Source organism: Stenella coeruleoalba, assembly GCF_951394435.1.
Source record: "Stenella coeruleoalba genome assembly, chromosome: 5".
Lineage (NCBI taxonomy): Eukaryota > Metazoa > Chordata > Mammalia > Artiodactyla > Delphinidae > Stenella > Stenella coeruleoalba.
In genome coordinates, this window is record NC_137150.1 from 26,664,226 (window position 1) to 26,682,886 (window position 18,661).

The 18,661-nt window shown below is 47.8% G+C and overlaps 1 protein-coding gene across 2 annotated transcripts in view; it reads right to left on the bottom strand.

Annotated features, from left to right (window-relative positions):
• The window catches only part of CLSTN2 (calsyntenin 2), a gene marked incomplete at its 3' end in the record, with an annotated part of 635,319 nt that overhangs the window by 39,829 nt on the left and 576,829 nt on the right, over positions 1 to 18,661 (bottom strand). For both annotated transcript variants that reach the window (XM_079922344.1, XM_079922343.1), the window contains exon 9: positions 1 to 163. In XM_079922344.1, the coding sequence (XP_079778470.1) occupies positions 1 to 163 (163 nt within the window). The remainder of the gene's footprint in view (positions 164 to 18,661) is intronic.

The following is an 18,661-nucleotide window of genomic DNA, read 5'->3' on the forward strand; positions in this document are numbered from 1 at the left end:
CTTGCCAACAGGCGCCGACCGTAAGTTGCATGGCTATGTGAGACGGATGAATGGGCCAATCGTTGGTCACCAGGTATGGTTCATACGTTGCTCCATCCATGTATAAGGTAACCACAGGAAACTCCACATTGATGACATAGTAATGCCATTCTTTGTCACAAATCTAGTGGAAAGAAAGAGAAGCAACACTTAAAATTGAATAGGCAGTGAAACATCAAACAGGCTGTTATTCTAATTATGAGAGAGGGAGAAGAGACCTTTAGATCAACAATGTTTATTGCAAAGAACTCAATGACCATAATGGTTGATATGCACTGAGGTTATAGAAACTCAAATCAAACGTGATGGGGCAAACCGTGGAGTAGAGGAACACCTGAGAAGCTAATCGTCAGGCAAACATCTGGCTATCGGCAGATTATCCCGGTCACATAATTACCAGCTCTCTAGGCTGGCAAGTCCTTGGTGGACAGGTGGAGGTGTCCGCTTAAATTTGCGCTGTATCAAATTTTTCTTAGTTTTTCAATAGAGAGAGAGTAAATTTAAAATTGTTTTTCTAAGCTCCAGGAAGGATGCTAGATTGGAAGTAGAAATGAAGAAGAAGATAGAGAAGGGGCAGAGGAAGGGAAAGAGAAAGAAGAAAATAGAAGAGGAAAAAATTAGGAGTTAGGAAGGATCAAGGAGAAAGCAATGACCATGGGAAGAGGAAGAAGAATGAGTTTCAGAAGAATAGGAACCCCCCCCTCACTGCAATTCCTTTGTCTCTAGATTAAGGCTTGTCTGAGGAGCTGTTGTAGTCTCACCCTCCCTTCAACCCAAGCAAAATAAATTCTGAGACAGACAGTCTGCCCAAGAGGACTCAGTTTTATCCTTCCTTAGAGTGCCTGGGGAGCTAGAGAAGAACAACAAGTGGGTCCTCCTGGCTGGACTCAGTGCACAGCACTCTTGCACTCATGTCCCCTCACAACTTTTGCACCTGTGATTTCTGGTCTTAGGCCTGGGAATGAAAATCTAACCTTAATGGGTGGGTAGAGACATTCGGGGCCAGGATAAAGTCACAATTCCTGACCTCAAGATGCTCAACTCCCACAGCATCATGCAAAATAGAAACCAGTATGGCACACGTCTTGGGAAAAGCGATAGGAAGCATAAAAGGTGACAAGGCTGGGGATGGGAGCCCCCTCCCTCCGGCCCCCTAAGCAAGTGTCTTGGAAGTCGCATTAGGCTCTCTTTCCTCCCCACTCCCTCTCCCTCAGATCCCTCTGTACCCCGTGGAGTCCACCTCGGAAGTGTCTCTCATCTGTGTCCTCTTGTCTCCATTGCCCCTGCCGTCTGTGGCAACGCAGACAGATGAGTTCTGCATGAAGGTGACCCCAAGTGAGGACATCAAAGTCCTCCCTACACCCCGCTCTGGGTTAAATGTGCTGTTTCTCATGAATAGATAACACGAAAGGGATGCTAAATGATCTTTTCCCTTTCATTCTGGAATAAGATTTTTTCCCCTTAATGTTCTTTTTATATGGTTCTGTTTCATGTCTCAGAAAATTGCTTCTTTTGAAATCCATTAACCTGATAAAGCCTGATGAATATTTTAGGGGCCCTTGGAAGGTAAGCAGGAGGGGTCCAGGCAGATGTCTCCAAAATCCTGTTACACTTCACTGTGTACAGCTCAGTACCTGACACATCTCACTAGAGGTCCTAACTCTACTTACACCCACCTCCTGCTTTATGCCTGAGACCAGACACTGGGCTGGGTGCAGGGATCTTGGGGTGGGTCTCTGACCCAGGTGAGGCTGACCTAGGGGTGTAGGTGTGGCACCAAAGAAGATCTGAAGACACAGTCTAGGGGTGATGAAAGAGTGGGGAACTAAGGAGAGTTCTGAATGAGGAAGCATCTAATCCAAGGAGACCCAGTGCACGCTGGACTTGGGGTTTGCAATCACGGATGGCCAGTCAGAGCATCCTGGGAATGGTCTCTGAGGCATCAGGAAACCTCTGACCAGTCCCAGGGTGGAGAGCAGACAGATGGCAGTGCCGTGACCCTGTCCACAACTCATGCCCTTTGAAATACAGGCAGAACCCCATCAGGCAGCACTGGGGGGCTCCCCTGCCCAGGCCACCATCACCACTCTTCCAGTGGCCTCCCTCTCGGGCCCGGCTGCCATGTTGAATCCACGCACTGGCTGACTCTACATCACCCTGCATCTGCCGTAGCTGGATGGAGGCTGGTTCTCTGGCCCGCTTTCTTTCCCAACACTCACAGCATTTTTGTAGGACAATACAAAAAAATGCCAAGGAGGAAGCAAAATAAGTCCGTAGCTTCACAGGAGTAGCAATCCCTGTCAACGTTACAATCTTCTCCTAGGCATCCCCACACCCCCCAGCTTTTCTGAAATGTGCTCCATGAACAGCAGCCCCTGTGATGTCCCACCTAAAAACAGTGACGTCCCACCTTAAAAAACAGTGAAGCCTTGGTTTTTGTTTTTGTTGTTTCATTTCCCATGTCATTAGCCTATCCAAGGTTCCCAGCAGCCTCAAAGTATACACCTGTAACAATTTTTCAACCTTTTGGGAAAACGGAACTTTGCTATTTATAGCATTCCTATAAGCATCCCGTGAAAAAAGAGTTGGGAAAGGTCTATTTGGAACACACTGTACATACAACTTGAAAGTTTGCTTATCTCACTTAACATCAGTATTAAAATGCCTTTACTATCTTCATTTTACATGGCTGTATAATATGGATACACTCCATGATACTATGCTATATTTTATACTTCATTATTCCCTTATTCTCAGGTATTCATTGGGTACCAGCAATTATAAATGATACCACAATGAATTTCTTTTTGCACAAATGTTTCTCTGCATTTCTGATTATATCCTTGGAAGAGATTCCTGGAATGGAATTACTGGATCACACGTTGGAGGTATGTTTGAAGGCTCTTGACGATACATCATCCAATTTTTTCCTGCAGTAGTTTGTGCTTATTTATACCCCTGCCACACAGTGTGAGACTGCTCGTGCACTGTATTTACCTCACTGAGGATTTAAAAAAATAGAAAATCCTGGCAATTTGGAAGGGGGATACGTTCTATCTTATTTTAATATGGCAATTTGGAAGGGGGATATGTTTTTATCTTATTTTAATATGGGTCACAAAAGATGGCAAGATTTATATTTTCCGAGGTCAGAAGGTAGGGCCTTCTGGGAGTGGGGAGCAGCCTGAGCTGACCTAGAGGTAGTAAAGGTTGGGAGCTTCCCCAGTGAGCTCCTAACTCTGCGTCCAAACAGAGGCTATCAGTCAGACTGGGTTTACTCCTGCAGACTTCCTGCACCAAGTAATCTATGAAGGCAGCTAAAGGAAACGCCTAATTAGGGTTTCATACATGTGGATCTGTGATGAGAAAGAGACCCTCATTAACCCTCTGCAGGGAAACTGAAAAATGATCAAGCCAGGAGGCAGCAAAAATAACTGTGTCAAGGCAATGGCTCCACCATGAAAGGAGGAAATTAGGCAAAGTGACCTTTCCTGGGGGGAGAGAGGAACTTTCATTCCTGAGTGTGCATGAATCCCTGGGGCACCCAGCTGGCACCAGCCATGTCCAATGCCACCCCCAGAGACAATGCCCAAGCCCTCAGCTGGCCCAAAGACGCTTTGCCCTCTGGAAACCTGCAGGTGTTCCCACAGTGCCTGGTGGTAGCTGCTGTCTAGCTGGGGAGTGAATCAGAGACCGAGGCCCAGGGACAAATGCTGGATATCCGCCCAAAAGGGTGATGGCAGGGACAACGCCAAGGAGGTCTGAGTTGGGAGCAGGCTGGTACTGCAGGGTTGAGTTGGAGACTGGGGAAGCCTCCCATGACAGGGGAGGAGATCAGGCTGCCCACAAGTTGGTCCAAATGTCCTTGAATGGGCCCCATTGGAAGTTCTGAGTTGGTTTTCCCAGGGAGTCAGGTATTTTTGAACGCAGTTATTCAACGTGAGATACATTTACCTATGAACCAATGTGCGAGGGAATGTACTAAGGGCTGCTTGGGATGCAGCACTTAGCAGATACATGCTTTGCCTGCAAGGTTTTCAATCTGGGGCGGGGCATGGTGGTGGTGGTTAGGTATCAAATACACAGAAGACTCAGATGCAATCGGAATTGAGATAAGTCTTACAGACAAGGTGCAAAGCACTGTGAGATCCAGACTTCTGGTTAGGAGAAGGTGGCATTTAGGGTGGTTAAAACTGTTAAGATTTCATTAGGAATAGATGGCAAGGAAAAATTCCAGGAAAATGGAGCAGAAACCTTTTATTTCCTCATTCATCTGTCCTTTCAATTGGCAAAGAAGCTAGTAGGTTTGGGGCAAATGGAGATTCACTCATTCACTCACTCCTATAGACATTTACTAACTGCATATCCTGCTTTTTGAAGAAAAGAAGGCACCTTCCCTCATGGAGCTTCCAGTTCAGACACAGAATTGACAGAAAAGCTTGTAATAGTTGTGACTCATGTCCACAGATTTGTGCAAGGCACCAGGGTGATGCCGTGGAGGGGGCGGGTGTCTGATTGCACTGAGAGGAGGGAAGGAGCACAGACACAGAGCTTGGAGGGGTCACGTTGGTTTGGGCAAGGTGAGGAGTGGCAGATGAGGCTGCAAGGATAGCTTGGAACTGAGGCCCGAGGACTTGAACAGCTTTTCTTCTGTAGGCAACAGGACTTGTGGGGGTTTGGGGGCTGCAGGAGGATGGTCGTCATAGCAACAATCAATCTTGGAACAAGCTTCTCAATGTCAAAGCAGCTTTTCCTCTCCCTTGTACTATTTAATCCTCACTGCAACCCTGTAAAGCAGGAGGACCAGTTGTGTCTTGGGCAGAAAATTATTAGAAAATACAGGGAAAGAAATGACATGGTTTCTAACCTCAAGGCGTTGCTACTGGATGTTAAGTGAACCACAACCCCATGGTGGGCTTCCCTGCTTGGCCTCTCTTCTTTCCATTCCATACACAGCCACCGGCCCAGCTTTGCATGCAGACTGCCAAATCAGGATCTTGAGCAGATACTTATCTTCTGAGCGATGGACTCACATGTCAGATTGCCCCTGAATGGTCCACTAGATGTTCCACAGGCACTTCAAACTCACCATGTCCAATATTGAGCTCTACAGCCCCGTGCTCCAGCCCTGCCTGCTCCCTGTTCTGTGTTCCCTGCCTCAGCAAATGCTCCTTCATCCAATCTGTCATCCAAGCTGGGACACTGGGCATTGCTTTCAACTTCCTCCCTCTGCCCCTCCCTCCAGCTAAGTTACTGCCAAGTTCTGATGATGCTTCTCTTGTCCACTCTCATCTCTTCACCCTTGCTCCTACTCAGAGCTTATAATAAGTACTAGAGAGGGGAAAGGCTGAGAAAGTATGTGTGGGACAGGCTGTTGCAAGATGGAAAGCATTTCAGCAGGGGAAGCGGGCCAAATGTAGCAGGGGAAGGGTGGGAAAGCTTTGGTATGAGTGGGGGGCAGACAGAGTGAGGGGCTGCCCTGGGGCTGAAGGCAGCCACAGAGTGTGGTGAGCAGGGCAGCCAAGGAGGGGGTGGGGGGTCCACGCAGGTCAAGCCTGGGGGTCACGGGTTGGGTGTCACATCTGCTTTAGGAATTTCTGGGGAATTATGTTCTGGACTTTGGGAAAATACGTAAAGCTTCCTAATCCTCAACTCCATCTGTACAGTGAGGATAATAATAGTATCTACATCGTAGGGTTACTGTGTGAAATGAGCTAAAATAAAGCACCCCCAATGCTTAGAGCATATTTTCAACCTGAACAAACCTGGAAACTCTTTTTCTTTTCCAAATACATTGAGATGCTGCACAAACTATAACAACAGCAATAACAAAATAAAACAAAAATAAGAGAGTTAGAAAGGCTCAGGCTATCAGCCATGGTTTCGAAGCCCACGAAAGTGAGGAATGTCTCAGGTCCCCGTGCAAAGAAAACTCGAGCTGGCATGTCTGCATAAAGCCTGGGACTGTCTGAAGCCTGGGTCTTGGGACAACCACTGACATCAACCTAAGGATGCTGGGAGGAAGCCAGCCAACCTCTCTGACACGTCTCCTCTGAGACGTTACACACCCAAGCCTGCTCTAAGCATGCGCATTGGCTCCAAGTGTAAACAGCCCACATGGTGTGGAAATCCAGAACTCAGACACTATAAAAATGCATCCTTGGGAGTTCCCTGGTGTCCATTGGTTAAGAATCCGCCTTCCAATGCAAGGGACGCAGGTTGGATCCCTGGTCAGGGAATTAGGATCCCACGTGCCGTGGGGCAACTAAGCCTGCGCACCGTACCTATTGAGACCACGTGCTCTGGAGCCTGCGCGCCACAACTATAGAGAAGCCCATGTGCCACAACAAAGAGCCCTCGAGCTGCAACGAAAGATCCTGCATGCCGCAACTAAGACCCGACGCAGCCAAAAATAAAAGTAAATAAATAAATAGATATTTTTTTAAAAAATATATCCTTGAAGTCTTTAGGCCTTTATCAAAGATATACTCAAAACCTCTGGACAGACATGTGCCCACAACCTAGGGCATGAGCAGGACAATTCCTGCCGGAGATGAGCTCAGAGTAAACACTGATAAAACAAAGAGGGAACAATCCTTTGCGTGTGTGAGAAAAAGCATCAAAACTCACGTTCCAGGAACCAGAGAAAATGGAGCAATTGGAAGGGGGTTAGGGGAAGGCAGGTTTGAAAAAGAAGCAAAGAGAAATGTCAGAAATAAAAGACATAGTTGTTGAAACAAACAAACAAAAAATCGAGAAAGCTGACAAAAGAGTTAGTGAATTGGAAGAGAGATGAGATTAGAGCAAAATGAAAAATTTGATAAAGCAATAAAGAGAGATGAATTCTACGCATGATAGAAGGATACATTCCAACCAGCATCCTGTCAGATGTGTGAGGCCAGCGGTGATGCTAGTGGAGAGCAGTGCGGCTGGGATCCTGAGAAATTTGTACACCACGCTAAGGAGTGTGTTATTTTATTTTAGTGCCTTGTGTTCTAGAAAGCTTTTCTTTATTGCAACAGCCTTATCAAGTGTTAGATTCAGATGACAGTGCTATATAAGCTCCTGCAGGGTAGGTCAAAACTGAACTGGAGAGCTCCTGAAATGGAGAGCTATTGAACCAGGAGGACAGAAAGCATGCAAACTGGGTTCTCACTGAGGACCTGCAAGGCCATCTGCCCTCAGGCCACTGTTTTGGAACATTAGAAAGATGAAGTCTTAGTTAGTGCCAAGATCAACCACATGCCAGGGCAAAGACGCCACTCTTATTTGCAAATCTATTTAAGATTTCCCCAGGAGGTTGCCTGCACTTCTGAACTGGCAGGGAGAAGTTCAGTGGGTTTTCAGCAGTAAGTGTTTATGACAGCTCAGAAAGCACCCGCTGGGCCTCCTGTCAAAAAGCAATCGACAGATGAATGGATAAAGAAGATGTGGCACATATATACAATGGAATATTACTCAGCCATAAAAAGAAATGAAATTGAGCTATTTGTAATGAGGTGGATGGACCTAGAGTCTGTCATACACAGTGAAGTAAGTCAGAAAGAGAAAAAAAATTACCGTATGCTAACACATATATATGGAATCTGAAAAAAAAAAAGGTCATGAAGAACCTAGGGGCAAGATGGGAATAAAGATGCAGACCTACTAGAGAATGGGCTTGAGGATACAGGGAGGGGAAGGGTAAGCTGGGACAAAGTGAGAGAGTGGCATGGACATATATACACTACCAAATGTAAACTAGATAGCTAGTGGGAAGCAGCTGCATAGCACAGGGAGGTCAGCTACGTGCTTTGTGACCACCTAGAGGGGTGGGGTGGGGAGGGTGGGAGGGAGGGAGACGCAAGAGGGAAGAGATATGGGGATATATGTATATGTATAGGTGATTCACATTGTTATAAAGCAGAAACTAACACACAATTGTAAAGTAATTATACTCCAATAAAGATGTTAAAATAAAAAAAAAATTAAAAAACAACTGCTGACTCAGGGCAGCGGAGCACAGGGGAGCAGGAAACATGAAAGGTAATCTGAGTCACACAGACCACCCCCATTTGCAATTTGGTGGAGGAACATTCGGACAAATCTTCAAAACCATCCTGAAAAACTGTTCTCGTAATTTGTGCTTGGAGAGTGTAAATCAAGAATTTCTAGCACCCCGGATCTACCCTCATCCATGGGGAGAGAAGACACACTGTTATTAGGCAACAATGATTTACGTGGGACTCTGGCACCATTCTATGATTTTTGCCTACATAACCAACTCACTGGACCAGCTGGTTTTTTCCTTCCCACCGCCCCCCAGCATGACACCCTGGGAAGATCCCTTAACTTTCAGGCCTTACTAATGGGCCTCATTTCCACTTAGTGAAAAAGTGCACTTCAATTGGTCTCTCATCCAGGCCAAAGCTTCTCTTGCCCAGGCTTGGGCTAATTGGCAAATTCTGCAAAGCCCCACAGAGGTAGGGTTGCCTGAGTTGATGTGCGAGCCAGAGGTTAGAGCACAAATCCTGCTCTCAGTGAAGTAGGGACTGTGCATTCCAAGGGCTCTGTGTCCTGCAGGAGTGAGTAGGCGGGACAGGACCAGCCAATGGCTATGTGGCCCCTCACTAGCCATCACTCAGGAAAATGTTCTCTGCAGACCCTTTCAGGCTTCTTTCCCAACTGGGTTTTGTAAAACACTGTCCTGCAAGATGTACCATGAACAATGGCTTCCAGAGACAAGAATATTTTGGAAAAGTTTTACTGAACACAGTAAAACAGATTTCGTTTTGCAAGGTGACTCAGAACTGTGGTTCTCAGAGTGTGAGACCAGCAGCATCAGCATCACCTAGTGCTATGAACTGAATGTTTGTATCCCCTCAAAATGCATATGTTGAAGGCCTAACCCCCAATGTGATGATGTTTGTAGGTGAGGTCTATGGGAGATAATTAGGTTTCAATGAGGTCATGCAGGTGGGGCCCCCATGGTGGGATTAGTGCCCTTATTAGAAGAGGAAGAAAGACCAGAGTTCCCTCCTTTTCTTTCTGTCACGAGAGACAGGGAGAAGGCAGCCATCTGCAGCCCAGGGAGTGGGCCTTCACCAGCAATCATATCTGCAGGAACCTTAATCTGGGGCTTCCCAGACTCCAGAACTGTGAGAAAATAAATGTCTGTTGTCTAAACTGCTGGTCTGTGGTATTTTGTTATAGCAGCCTGAGCTAAGACGTTGAGGAACTTGCTAGACATGCAAATTCTCACGCCCCACCCCAGACCCACTGAACAGAAACTCTGGAGGTGGGGCCTGGCAGCTTGTGTTTCAGCAGGCCCTCCAGGTGATTCAGATGGGCTAAGTTTGAGAACCTCTGCCTCAGAGAACTTAATATGCTAATGTGGCAGATAGAATAGTCAGTTTGCCGAATTTTCTGACCTCATTTATTTTACTTTCCTGTTGGGCACCTATGAACATCACCTGCAACAAAAAATCTCAGAAGACACATGGTGTGAGATTCATCCAGTTCATTCAACACAGGTTGATTGAGCGCCCACTATGTCCCAGGCACTTCTGGGCACGGGGAATGCTACAGTGAGCAAAACAGGAAGATTTCCGCCAGTGTTTCCCACTGTCCACCATATGCCACCGTCTCCCACCCCCCCCACTGCCCGCATCCCTCCCCGCCGACCCTGAAGCTTTCCTGCCTCTGATCACTCATTTCTCCCAGCTTCCCCAATAAGCATTAGGACTCCCTTGCCCCCCAAAACAAAAAGCCTCGCAAGCCTGCCCAGCTTTTTCACTCCTCCCTGGTTTTGGTTTCCGGGACGTGCCATGGAATTCACATGCAGACATTTTCCTCCTGAATTTCCTGAACAGCTGACACCTGTCAGGGCCCTGGGGCTCCGATCTGAGCCTCGGAGGCATGGCCTGCCTGTTGCAGTTTGTAAGCAACCGTGTACAGAGTGAGTTCAATATTTTCACAGGCCGGGAAGCACATGTCTTCAATTAGACAGTTAGAAAAGAGACTATTTCTCCTCTGCTGCTCTTTCCCTGATCGTAATCAGCTGCACAAAGACCAAGCGGATCGCTCGGCTCGAGAAAGGGGGTTGAAATGGAGTCACTTTAGGATGGGGTTGAGGTGTTTACAATCTCATCCTGTGGGTGCAACCCCCTCCCGCAAAAGACTGTGAGCTTCTCGAGGTATGGTGTAAGGGAAATGATGGCCACTTGACAACTACCGAACGAATGAATGATTACAGTAAAAGCCAGAACAGTGGAATTGGTTCCTCTAGAAAAGGGTGGCAACCCTAATCTTGGATTCCAGCCTCTAGAACTGTGAAAAATAAATGTTTTTTTTTTTTTTAAAAAAAAAAAGAAAGAAAAGGGTGACAAGAGTCCAGCTCAGGAAGCTGGAGCATGATCATCGGGATGAGCCCATATGTGTGTCAAACACTTGGAATTGGGCCTCCCTGGTGGCGCAGTGGTTGAGAGTCTGCCTGCCGATGCAGGGGACATGGGTTCGTGCCCCGGTCTGGGAGGATCCCACATGCCGCGGAGCGGCTGGGCCCGTGAGCCATGGCCACTGAGCCTGCGCGTCTGGAGCCTGTGCTCCGCAACAGGAGAGGCCACAATGGTGAGAGGCCCGCGTATCACCAAAAAACAAACAAACAAACACTTGGAATCCTGGCAACCTCATCAGGTTGGCAGCACAAGAGGAAGGATTGCAAAAGCTCAGCAGGCATGGAGAGCTCCGGAAGGTGGGAGCCTCATGGGGTAAAGGAAGGAGGGTAAAAGTTGTCAGATACGGGTGAGTCCCAGTATGACTCTGGCCAGGAAAGGGTCCATGCCTATTGCTCAGTCCTCCCCGCAGCCTCTGGCTTTGATGCCCATCCTGGGAGCATCAGCACATCCTCGCAGTCCCACTGAGAGGCAGTGGTTTTGGAGTGAGCCAGCTCGGAGGAAATTTCCCCTCTGCCCTCTTACCTGGACTTGGACCTGGGGCAAGTTTCTTAAACTTGCTGAGTGCCAGTTTCTTTATTTGTGCAATGGCTAGAACACCCATGTTGCAGGAAGATTTGATTATGTATTCAGCGGATATTGATTGATAGCAGTTATGGGTCAGGAATTATTCTAGGTGTGGAGTATAAAAAGTGAGGGAAAACAGACGCAGTTCCTTCCCTAAGGGAATAGGCAGAAAATAAAACGCTCGCATAAATAAATGTAACATTATATCTGAAAGAAAAACTAGGAAGGGGAGGTACCAGGTGCCATATGAGCCCCTAATTGGGAGGTTTACCTAGTTATGGAGACCGGAAGTGATGGTGAAGGAAAGGAAGCAGGTGAGGGGACCAGTGGGGTAAGAATGTTCAAGACAGAGGGAACAGTGCAGGCGGTGGCCCTGTGGCTGGAGCACAGTGGGTGAGGGGACAGCTCGTGACAGGGTGGGCAGAGAACCTGGCAGTACAGGTGTCATGGGACCATCAGTCTCTGCCCTTCTCCCCCAAACTCCTTGCCCCCAGGAGCCTTCCTGTCTCCTCAGACTGGGCTCTGTGCTGCCCCAAACCTGTGGAGGTGCCCATTCCCCACAAGGTGCTCACCCCTCGGCCCGACCCTAGAGAGGGGCTGTAGCATGTTCAACGCTGACGCTCTGGAATCAGGCCTCGCGGGTTCAAATTCTCATTTGACTACTTCCTGGCTATGGGAGAGCAAAATGTGACAGGACAAGCAAGCCACACCCCCTCTCTATGCCTCAGTTTCTTCATCTATAAAATGGAAATGATGACAATAGTAACCGCCTCATGAGTACTGCATTTAGATGACTTAGTACCGATAAAACACTTAGAACAGCACCTGACATAGTGAGGGCTTAAGAAAAGTAGGGGTTATGGTTGGTGTTTGCCTGCCCCTCATTACCGTCATCCACTTCCGTTGTTCCTGGCATGAGCTCTCTGCCCTCCCCGCATGTGGCCCAGGATGTGCTCAGCCCTCCTGTGCTGCCTCTCTCCCCACCATGCCACCCAGGCTATTCTGTGCCAGCCCACACCATCCCCGCCCACCTCCACCCTCCCAAGTCCCGCTCAACACTCAAGGCACATATGTAATCCAGCATATTCCAGTAGCTACCGTGAATTAACTTAATACTATGCTCTATTTAATCTGATACATCCATTTATCATTTCAACATGTAATCAATATTAAAACTTAGATATTGTACATCACGTTTTACTTACGAAGTCTTTGCCATCCATTGTGCATGTCACACTAACAGCACATCTCAGCTCAGACTAGCCACATTTCAAGGGTTTGACGGTCACACGTGGCTGGCGGCTATCTCATTGGTGAGGCCAGTCCTTGACTCTGAGATCCACGAGGGCAAGGACCACGTCTGTCTCCGGGTTCTTGGTAAATGTAGATCGCATGAGTGAAAGCATGAATGGAGAGGTGAACAGCTGTCATGTTCTGCCAACCCCTCTCTGCTCTCCCCTGAGGCCTCTTCCTCTGTTACTGGGCACACAGCCTTTCAGCCATGATAGGGACCAAATCCTGGGTACCAAGTGCCCATGACCTTTCTAAAAATAAGGTGAGGGGAGCGCTTAAAAGACCTGGAATCCCAGCGAGCACTATACGGAGAGATACGCAAAGAAGGAGAGGTGGGTGGCAAAGGTTCACACTGTGTCAAGGAGGACAGACCCCATCCTAGGGAGCCCTCAGGCTCCTGCCTTCAGGTAGAGAGGGAGGAATGGATGTCTGTGAGGAGCTGCAGAAGAGCAGGTGGGAGGGTCCTCTGGAGCCTTCGACCAGCCTTCGGGCCCAGAGAATATCAGGGACTCGTTCAAGGTGAAAGAGCTTGTTAGTGGCAGGGCTGGAGCCCAGAACTCCTGTTTCCTGTCATCAGGTGCTTTTGAATGTTATCTCTTGGCAAAGATGAGAATGAATCATAGGCTCTTTGAAGGGGACCCCAGTATATTAAACAGGTTGCTGAGACGCAGCTAACTATTCAATAATGTATTTGAAGAAAATTAATTTTTCATCCTGCCAGTCAGAATATTGAGGCTGGTTGTCCAGAAATACAGAGTCTGACTTCTCCTTGCAAGTTAAAAAAAAAAAAAAAAAAGGAGGCATCTCAGTGGATACCGTTAGAGAAACATAATTATAGTTTAGTTGATATATATCTTGGTGTGAGCGAATAAAACTCCTCTGAATAATTCAAATAAGAAATTCTGCCCCTTTGGAAAATTGAGCTGATCTTGAACGGAATTGGTTAAGTGTTTCCATCTCCAAAGACACAGCACAGGACAAGTCAGCCAGCATGTCCTACATCTCAGATCTCGCCAAGATTTCCTCAGGTATTGGCTCCGTAAACCAGGTGCCACGTGGCTAACCTGTGTCACCTTCGGCCACATGCCTGCCCGGTGTGTATCTGTCAGCTCTCTGGCAGAGTAGCTGAGACAAGTGTGCTTTCCAAACGGAGAGGATGAATCTGCAGCACAGAGGCTCCACCGTGTGGGCTTCCCACACGGATCTTGCTCTGGTGGCCTCTGGAGTGCCTGGTTATAATTACAGACTGTCAGTGGGCCTTGGCTGTGAGCATCATGGTTGCTCCAGAAAAGACCCATCCCTGCCACAAGTGGGTCACCTGTTCCCCCCTGCAGAGAGATTTCTGTAGAGAGGCCTGTTTGCATTTCACAGGGACCTCCAGGGAAAATGTGTGAACAGGTTGCCTCAGCTTGGAATTCCACAGCAAAGGAATTGGGTTCTTTGTTTGCCATTAAGTTTGGAAGAACTTGTGGAAATCTTTAGGGAACAGTTGTGGTTTTAAATCCGTTAGCACATCCAAGGTCTTAAGACCAGTCTGTTAGGGAGATTTGCCATGTGGAATTTTCACACCTGGGCTTTAGTCTCATACAAAGCTTTGGGAACAGTTTAGGATCCAGCAATATCTCTTCTCCCTCCCCACTTCCCCTGAAACCCCCCCTCAAAAAAAAAACACCCAAAGAAACATAAAATCCTGCCAGCACCAACCTTCCCTGGCTTTGGAGAGAAGTGGGGTGCTCTGACCAGCTCCAAGCCCAGGGTGGTCACTCAGCGTGGACTTCTGAGCACTGATAGGGTGCACAGCACCTGCTGTTTCCAAGCTTGGGTCTGACTGTAGATATCAGAAAATACAAATGGGCTTCCACATTAACAGAAGTGTGGCTCATTCATCCTGGCTTCTATCCAAGCTACACTGTTCAAGGACCAGGTTTTACAAAGTCTTCAAACAAGACTGGGAAGGTCTAAGTCCACAATTCTGTGCTGGCCTTTGTATTAGGCTGCTAGGGCTGCTACAATGAAGGAGCACCCACCGGTCTTATAAGACCAAGAACTATTGGTCTTACAGTTCTGTGGGCTAGAAGTCTGAGATCAAGGTGTCGGCAGGGTTGGTCCTTCTGAGGGTTCCGAGGGAAGGTCTGCTCCATGCCTAGTGTTGGGTAGCCACGGGCCCTCCTGGGCTCACAGATGCCTCCCTCCAATCCTCCATCTTCACATGGCCATCTTTTGATAAGGACACCAGTCATATTGGTTTGCGGGCCCACTCTACTCCAGTATGACCTCATCTTAACTAATTCCATTCACAACAACTTTGCAAATAAGGTCACATTCTGAAGTATTGGAGGTTAGGACTTTAGCATCTGTTTTGGAGGGACCCAGTTCAACCCCTAAGAGCCTTCTCTTGTTCCTGCCATGTTCCCAAAGTGCAGGGCTGGGACGTAGAAAGTGCTCCAAGGCTATGCCCAGCATTCCATCCTACCACGTACCATGACAGAAACAGCAAAGTGGCCACATAGGTCACCACTGTGTTTTGGTTTGAGGAACGAAGATTCTTTGAATCCTGTGTAATAATGGTAAACTGTGAGATGTTATAGGTGTTCAGGAAGTACACATAAAAGGAGAATCCCTAATTAAATAATTTAATCCCATTGAAAATCTGCACACTACATTCATTCATCCATTCATTCATCCATTCAATAAATACTCATGCAGCCTGCCACGTGCTAGGCGCCCTGCCTCATGTGGAAGAGGCCGAGGTCCTGCTCGGGGAGCCTGGAGCCTTGGCTCTTCCAGGCCATGCCTCTGAGGTTCCCTCTCCAGTGGTGTGGCAGAAGCAGGGGAGATGCTCAGACTTAAAACCACTTCACAGAGCATTCATTCTTATGCTTGAGTGTGAGTAAGATAATAAGATATATATGTAAATAAAATATTGGTCTCTACCTCTGGTTCCTGACCTAAAAATCCTTGTAAATAAGGGCGCTAGGAGAATCTTTTGTTCTAACGTGTAGTCTCTGACCCCAGTTCCTGACACAGAGCTCCGAAGACCTTGGCAATTTCCTAAGTGACAGGAGCATCTGACACCAAACTCCTAACCCCCTTGGAATCTCCTGTGTGATAGAAATGTCATTTGTTCTAATGAGGTGACATCTGGTGGATGGAGGACAGTCACCAAAAGGGCCAAGCCATGATGGGAAGCTTGGAATTTTCAGTCGTACCCGCTATTCTATGGCGAGGGGAGAGGGGAGGAGGAATGGAAAAAGAGTTAGTAATCTATCATGCCTACATGATGAGACCTCCATAAAAATCCCAGCGGGGTTTGGGGAACTTCTGGGGTGGTGGACACATCTATGTACTGGGAGCGGAACACACCCCAATTTCATGGGGACAGACAGTCCTGAGTTTGGGACCCTTCTAGACCTCGCCCTATGTATCTTTTCATCTGGCTGTTCATCTCTGCTCTTTATCTGTAGATTTTATTATATAAAACTTATACACATAAGTAAATGTTCCCCTGAATCCTGTGAGCTGTTCTAGCAAATGATCCACTCCAAGGAAGGGTTCGTGGGAACCCCCGATTTGTAGCTGAGCTAGACAGAAGTGGTGGGTAACCTGGGAACCTACTAGTTGAGATCGGCACCTGAAGTGGGAGCCGTCTCCTGTGACTGAGCCCTTCATCTCTGGGATCTGTGCTAACTTCAGTTAGTGTCAGAATTGAATTGAATTGTAGGACACCCAACTGGTGTTGGACAAAATTGCTCAGTGTGGAAAAGAAAAAAAACCACATCTGGTGTCAGAAGAGTTATGAGTGTGGTATAGTGTGAGAGTTAAGGAAAAGCACACAGGAGAATTTGTCCTACATACACCGAGGCTCTAAGGGAGTTTCTGAATTTAGGAGGTAAGCGGAGGGTGGTGCTGAGGAGAGGGAGGGAAGGCCAAGGACGAGTGCTCTCCCAGGTCCTCATGGACTGTGGGCTGCCTTGCCTCTCCTGTGGCTCTTCCTAGAGATCCTGATGAAGGATGCCGTGTATGACCTTGGTCCTCAGTCCCTGTGTGAGGGGGAGGTTCTCCTTATGAACCTGCTAATATAGCTGGGTCATGAAAAGCTTCTTCCCTTTGTTCCAAACTCTTGAATAAACTTTTCTTTTTCTTTTTTAGGAGCTTCCTTAATAAGTTGCATTTCTCACAAAAGCCTGGGAGACAGACACCCAGGATTTAAGTCACCCCCAACTGGTAGGCAGACTAATGGTCCCCAAAGATGTCTCTACCCTAATCCCTGAAATCTGTGACTATGTTCCCTTACTTGGCAAAGGGGGTCTTCAGAAGTGATTAAGTGAAGGATTTTGAGATGAGAAATTAGCCTGGATGATCTGGGTAAACCCCATGTAATCTCAAGGGTCCTTATAAGTGAGCGGGAGGCAGAAGAGTCAGAGGTGATGTGAGGAAGCAGAGGCTGGTGTGGTGTGAGTGCTGACTTTGAAGAAGGAGGAAGGGGCCATGAGCTGAAGAATGTGGGCAGCCTCCAGAAGCTGGAAAGGGCAAGGAACCCCATTCTCCCCTAGGGCTCCCAGAAAGAACACAGCCCTTCCAACACCGATTTTAGTCCTGATTTCACACATCTGACCTCCAAACTGTAAGATAAATTTGTGTTGCTTGAAGCTATAAGTGTGTGGCAACTTGTACAATAACAATAGGAAACAAACACACCCATCTTACCCAACTCATAATCCCTGCTTCTCCAAACACACTGTTGTCTTTTGGTTCTAGGCTCCATTCTGCACCCTACTTCCATTGCTTGACCCTCCTTCTCCTACTTCTCCCACCCTGATTGGCCCACCCAGGCCAGCTCCTACCCCTCCACACCCTACTCCCCACACTGCTCTCCACCTCTCCACCCCAGCCCCAAATCCTTCACTGATGCCAGGCGCAGTTGCTCTGACCCCTGAAAGCCCTCAGTATCTTCAGGAGGGTTCCTCACTATGTGTAACCTATGGCCACTTTATATAAACAAACAAGGATCCCATCTACCTAAAGACATTTAAGTGGGTGAGGCTGGCCACACACAACGTAGCTGGAGAACTACCCAATCTCCCCAAAGCCAGGTTTCCCCACGAACTAAACGCTGTTTAATAGGGACTTGTTTTCCTAAAATGCTAACGGTCTTTGCATTCAGAGGTATGGAATTAGTTGGCCGTGGTTCCAGGCAGTGCTAAGCCTGAACGATGTGCTCTTCAAAATCTCTGAAATGTCTTCCCAGGGAAAGGCACCCTTAAGAGAAAGCTCCTACTTCGTCTTCCTGTGATCCCCACTTATCAGTGGTACAGTGAGTACTGACCTCTCTCATCTGCTCTGTGCCACTCACTGGGCTAAGATCTTAGCACGCATTGCCTTAATCAGTTCTTCCAACAACTCTTGGAGGTGGTAGTAGTATTTTCCCCATTTTACAGATCCACAGAGGCTAAATAACTTACCCAAGGTCTCACCGTGAGTCTGTGTCCAGAGCCTGGCTGGAAAGCCTTGCTGAGCAAAGTGTGAGCCATCCATAGGCAGCAGCACCTGATAGCAGCACAGGTGTCCCCAGGGAGCTGGTTAGAAACTACAATCTCAGGCCCCACCCCAACCCTCTGAATCAGAATCTGCATTCTAACAAGATCTCCAGGTGATGGTCTTGCACATTAAAATGGAGTGGCTCTGCTCTAAACCGCAATGTGGTGCTACCACTCCAGAAAGAAAGAACAATCTATTGTCGGATGTGAATTTGAATAGTGTGTCTGGTAAGGGTTCCTGCAGGTCAAGTGGAAGTAGGCACTGTGGGAGGCTGGAGGGCCTTGGGAGAGGAGGTGAGGCCTCAGGAAGCATTCCATTTCATCCCGAAGCATTGAGCTTCAGGGTGTCCCTCAGGCTGGGCAGGGGAGGCCCACTCCTACAGGTTTGCTGGAGGACGGCCTGCAAAGTGTTTAGAGTTTCAGAGGGATGGGGACGGCTCTTGCAAACACCCCTGTCCGGACCACATCTTCAGTCCCTTAGCCTAAGGAGGAAGGGATGGCAATTCAGGGGAGCTAGCTAGTCAGAAGGAGAGAGAGAGAATAAAAGAAAGCCAGGGTGGGGAAGGAGGGATGGGTTGCTTTGGGGAGGAGGTGTCTCATTCACCAGATGTGTTGAGTTCAGGGCCAGCTTTCTCAACAGACTCACTCCATTAAGCAGGGTCGGTGGGGGGGGGGGGGTCTCCCCTCTCCCCAACACTCACGTAGAAGTGAGAGGAACCAGGCTGGTACTCAATCACTATCATGACTGCCTTTAAAGCCATTCATTTAGATCTCATTTATTTATTTATACCC